The following is a 3696-nucleotide window of genomic DNA, read 5'->3' as shown; positions in this document are numbered from 1 at the left end:
TCCTACCACTATTCCCCTTTTTTGCTTGTGTTATTTAGTTGCTATTTTTGGCCAATTGGTCTTGTTTTTCCTTGACTTATAGCATCTTTGTATAGGATCAAGAGCCTAGTTTCCTCTTTTCTTTCTTTTTTATTCAGGCCTTTTGTACAAGGGTTTGTGCCCTTCAAATCTCTACTTACAACACATAGAAAGTATTAAAAAAAATTGTAAACATAAATATTACAATATTAAATTATTGTTGCCTAGATAACGTCAGGATGTGAAAATAATATTAATATTTAGAAGATATAAAAAAGATTTATTACAATATAAATTTTATAAAACCTTTTCAAAATATTAGCTTTTGAAATTTTTCAACACTAACAAGATGCTTAACAACTTATAAAAAGAACTCCCAACAATCTATTTGATTAAGAATACCACAAAGTAATTTATATAAACATAAACCTTATATTCCAATAAAAAGATAAACATAAAATAGTTATATTTTTTTATCATCACATCAATTAACAGAAATATAAATGGGCTATACAAATTACATAATTGATAGCTCACCAAACTCTTAAGAAGGGAAACATATTGATGTTGCATATTTGCACTTATAAATCTATTTATCAGCATTATAAAGAAATTAGATGAGTTTGAGTTGTTCACTCCTATAACAACTTATCAAACCAGCAAATCTAGATGATATAGATATATATATATATACAATCTATAATCTCAGTCCAGCTTCAAGCTCCATATATTACTGTCCCTTTGGCTTTGTGTTCTTCTTCTCTAGAATTTCAAACAAACTGCCATCATACATTGCCCTGACTTGTTCTTTTTCAATAAAACCTTTCTTGTTCTTTATCAGCATATAGATGAAAATCCATTCAAACTCGGCTGCAAACCTGTGTTCACCAGATAGTTTGATCTTATAATTATATCTGGAAAATTGCTAAACATTAAGCAACAAAAAACTATTGAGAGTTCTAATATTAATGTGACTTACCATCCAAAAAAATCATTTAAGTTTCTATTTGCTTTTACCATGGCCTGCATCTCACAGAAGGAGAGCATATCAGGATGTTTACGGGCATATTTGCTAAAAATAGCATCAAACTTGGCTGGATCAAATCTGCCTTCAGTGTCATAAGTCTCTGAGTCACTTCCATGTTTTGCTTTGTGAATGTTACTTATGTAAATTGGCAACAATAGTGAAGGTATCCATCCCTATATATGAAAGGTGGAAAAAGGTAAGGAGACTGTAGATATTTCGCAGTTCATAATATAATTGTGCAATTAGTTTCTGGTAATAGTCGTGTGAGTTTATTTATTCTACATTCTCTTCTCTTGTTCTCTTCTTTCTGATGATGGATCATGACGTTTGATCCCAAACATTGAGACGTTCTCTTCTATTTCTCTCTTCTTTCTGATGATGGATCATGTAGTCTGATCCAAAACGTTGAGGAAATAAGCTCACCAACTATTGTCAAAGCTAATTATACAATTAAGTAAGATTTCTAGCTCTAAACATTCAACATTATATATATTACTTATTTAATTATTGTTTTAAGAAATTTAATTTGAAAGAATGAAATATACTTACAGGTTGAGTAGCAAAGCTGAATCCAACATGGATAATTATTGCAGAAAGGATTGAGAGAAAAATGTTAAATCCTATCATACGAAAACCTGTATATAACACACAAAAATCAATAGTTGATTAGTTTCATTTCTTTTAAAATAATAGTAATTATCAAATAATTGTATCTCAACTTTTTTAACACAATTGATGAGGATGATGGCATATTCCTTGATTATGTCATCCACCAAGATTGGCATGATTGGACTAGGTTCAACCATTAGAAAAATTTAACAAACAAGATCTCATTGATTATAATTGTTTATCCAAAGGATGATTTCTAGTCTAGATGTATTCTTATCCATAATTTTGTAATATTCTTAAAAGATGAATAGGGATGAAAGTACCTATGCAATCTAATTGATACCATTAACAGGCAAAATTTAAAATTGTATCATCACATCTTAAAGATAGACAATAAAATGTAGAATAGGAGGAGAAATTAAGGAAACTATTGAACACCACAATAAACTTATAGTGAAAAAAACAATGGTAGCACGTTAAAATCAAGTAAGTTTTTTGTGTTGTTTCATTCATTATCTTTTGATTATTTATAAAATATACAAGTTTAAAATCATATATAAAAACAAATAATCAGATTGTGTAGATATTGACATTTGGGTTTTTTTTAGTAAATTATAATACTATTTGAGCATATATTTAAACTAAAAATCATCCTTTGGCTATGTTGTTACAAAAAGGAAAAATATTTGTTAAAGCCATCAAAAATAGAATTTACTTCAATTATTACTTTGAAAAATTTCAAACTTAATGAATGTTGTAATTAAGAAACATACCATCATCCTACCAAATAAAGTTAATCCATCAAATACAATCCTTCAATAACAAACCTAAATTTTTACAATAAATACTTTTTTAAACAAACTTTTAAAAATAACTTTATAGATAAGTTATATCTAACCTTTCAAATCATAATCTATTTTTATGATAACCTATATCATAACTTTAAAAAATTTCAATATGAGTTAATGCTATAATTATGAAAACAATCATAATCCTACCAAACAAAATTAAACCAATTAAAATACACCCCTTTAATAACAACCATAAAAATTTTACTATATATTTTTCTTACAAACATTTTAAAATAACTTTATAGATGTTATATCAACCTTTCACATTATTCTTATAATAAAAGCATTGATTAAAAAAAACTCATACAATTACTTATCAGTAAACTGATTTGAGTATGCAAAACTGAAGAGAAAGGATGTAGGACCTTTGTAGGTATCAATGGGATAGATAATCCCATCCTTGTTCTTATCAAAGAAAGCAACATGCTGTTGAAGGACAGTCATATTATTGTCTTGGTGGTCAGGAGATCCATTTATGTGCTTTGGATCAACTGCTGCTAAAGCCCTTGCAAGATCTAATGAAAAAAACCCAACCAACATGAATACATATATGATCTCACTGAGCCAAAAGCATGAATAAACAGATTGTTTGAATAGTGTAGAATTGAAACATACATGGTTTTGGCATTTGTTCATCCAGATGGGTGTTCAGTTTTCTCTGAGCAGTAATGGGGGCAAGCAAAGCTACTGTTTCCAAGGATCTCTCTGATGGTGGCTCCATATTGCAGCTTCCTCTTTTCTCCACAACAAAGAATAGTTATGCTTAAGATAAGATCACAGTGAGGAAATGCATAAACAAATCGGGACCAAATAGATCAAAAACAAAATGGGATTATATAGCAAAACAAAAGTATCGAATTAGGTGCAACTTATTGCATGAAATCATGTGAGAAAGTAATTACGTGTAGGTAAAGATTGTTTTTATCATCTATTCCTGTACTCAAAGGAAGAAAACGTTCATTTTTTCTAGTTTTGGAAAATTTGAAACAAATTTTAGTTATTGCCATGTTTTCCTTTTCTTTTTCCTTACGTCTTTTGATAGTATTGCAAGAACTTATGAATAGATAGCCAATGGCTGCAGGTTGTCTTCTTAAAGTATTGAAATGTAATGAGTGAAGTTGAAAACAGACACAAGGAGAAGAGTTGAATACAGGAACATCTATGAAGTCATAATGTGAAATGGAATATTGA

At 28.9% G+C, this 3696-nt stretch overlaps 1 protein-coding gene across 1 annotated transcript; it reads right to left on the bottom strand.

The window, feature by feature from the left end:
- Positions 1–466: 466 nt before the first annotated feature.
- On the bottom strand, positions 467–3311 carry LOC131043349 (peroxygenase). The gene is made up of 5 exons (XM_057976547.1): positions 3121–3311; positions 2871–3020; positions 1595–1680; positions 998–1218; positions 467–896 (listed from the first exon to the last, which is right to left on the bottom strand). Exons 1-5 carry the CDS (start codon positions 3224–3226, stop codon positions 749–751), a joined length of 711 nt encoding a protein of 236 aa, XP_057832530.1. The 5' UTR covers positions 3227–3311; the 3' UTR covers positions 467–748.
- Positions 3312–3696: the final 385 nt, after the last annotated feature.

This window comes from Cryptomeria japonica, chromosome 3 (assembly GCF_030272615.1).
Source record: "Cryptomeria japonica chromosome 3, Sugi_1.0, whole genome shotgun sequence".
Lineage (NCBI taxonomy): Eukaryota > Viridiplantae > Streptophyta > Pinopsida > Cupressales > Cupressaceae > Cryptomeria > Cryptomeria japonica.
The sequence above is the reverse complement of the archived record's forward strand: the minus strand, read 5'-3'. Positions and strand labels throughout refer to the sequence as shown.

Excerpts from the sequence above, each read along its gene's own strand:
- LOC131043349 (XM_057976547.1), bottom strand. The coding sequence starts at position 3,226 with ATGGAGCCACCATCAGAGAGATCCTTGGAAACAGTAGCTTTGCTTGCC. Across the intron at positions 3,021-3,120 it reads TGAACAAATGCCAAAACCAT|ATCTTGCAAGGGCTTTAGCA; the intron begins GTATGTTTCAAT and ends TTTTTTCATTAG. Across the intron at positions 897-997 it reads TTAAATGATTTTTTTGGATG|GTTTGCAGCCGAGTTTGAAT; the intron begins GTAAGTCACATT and ends TGGTGAACACAG.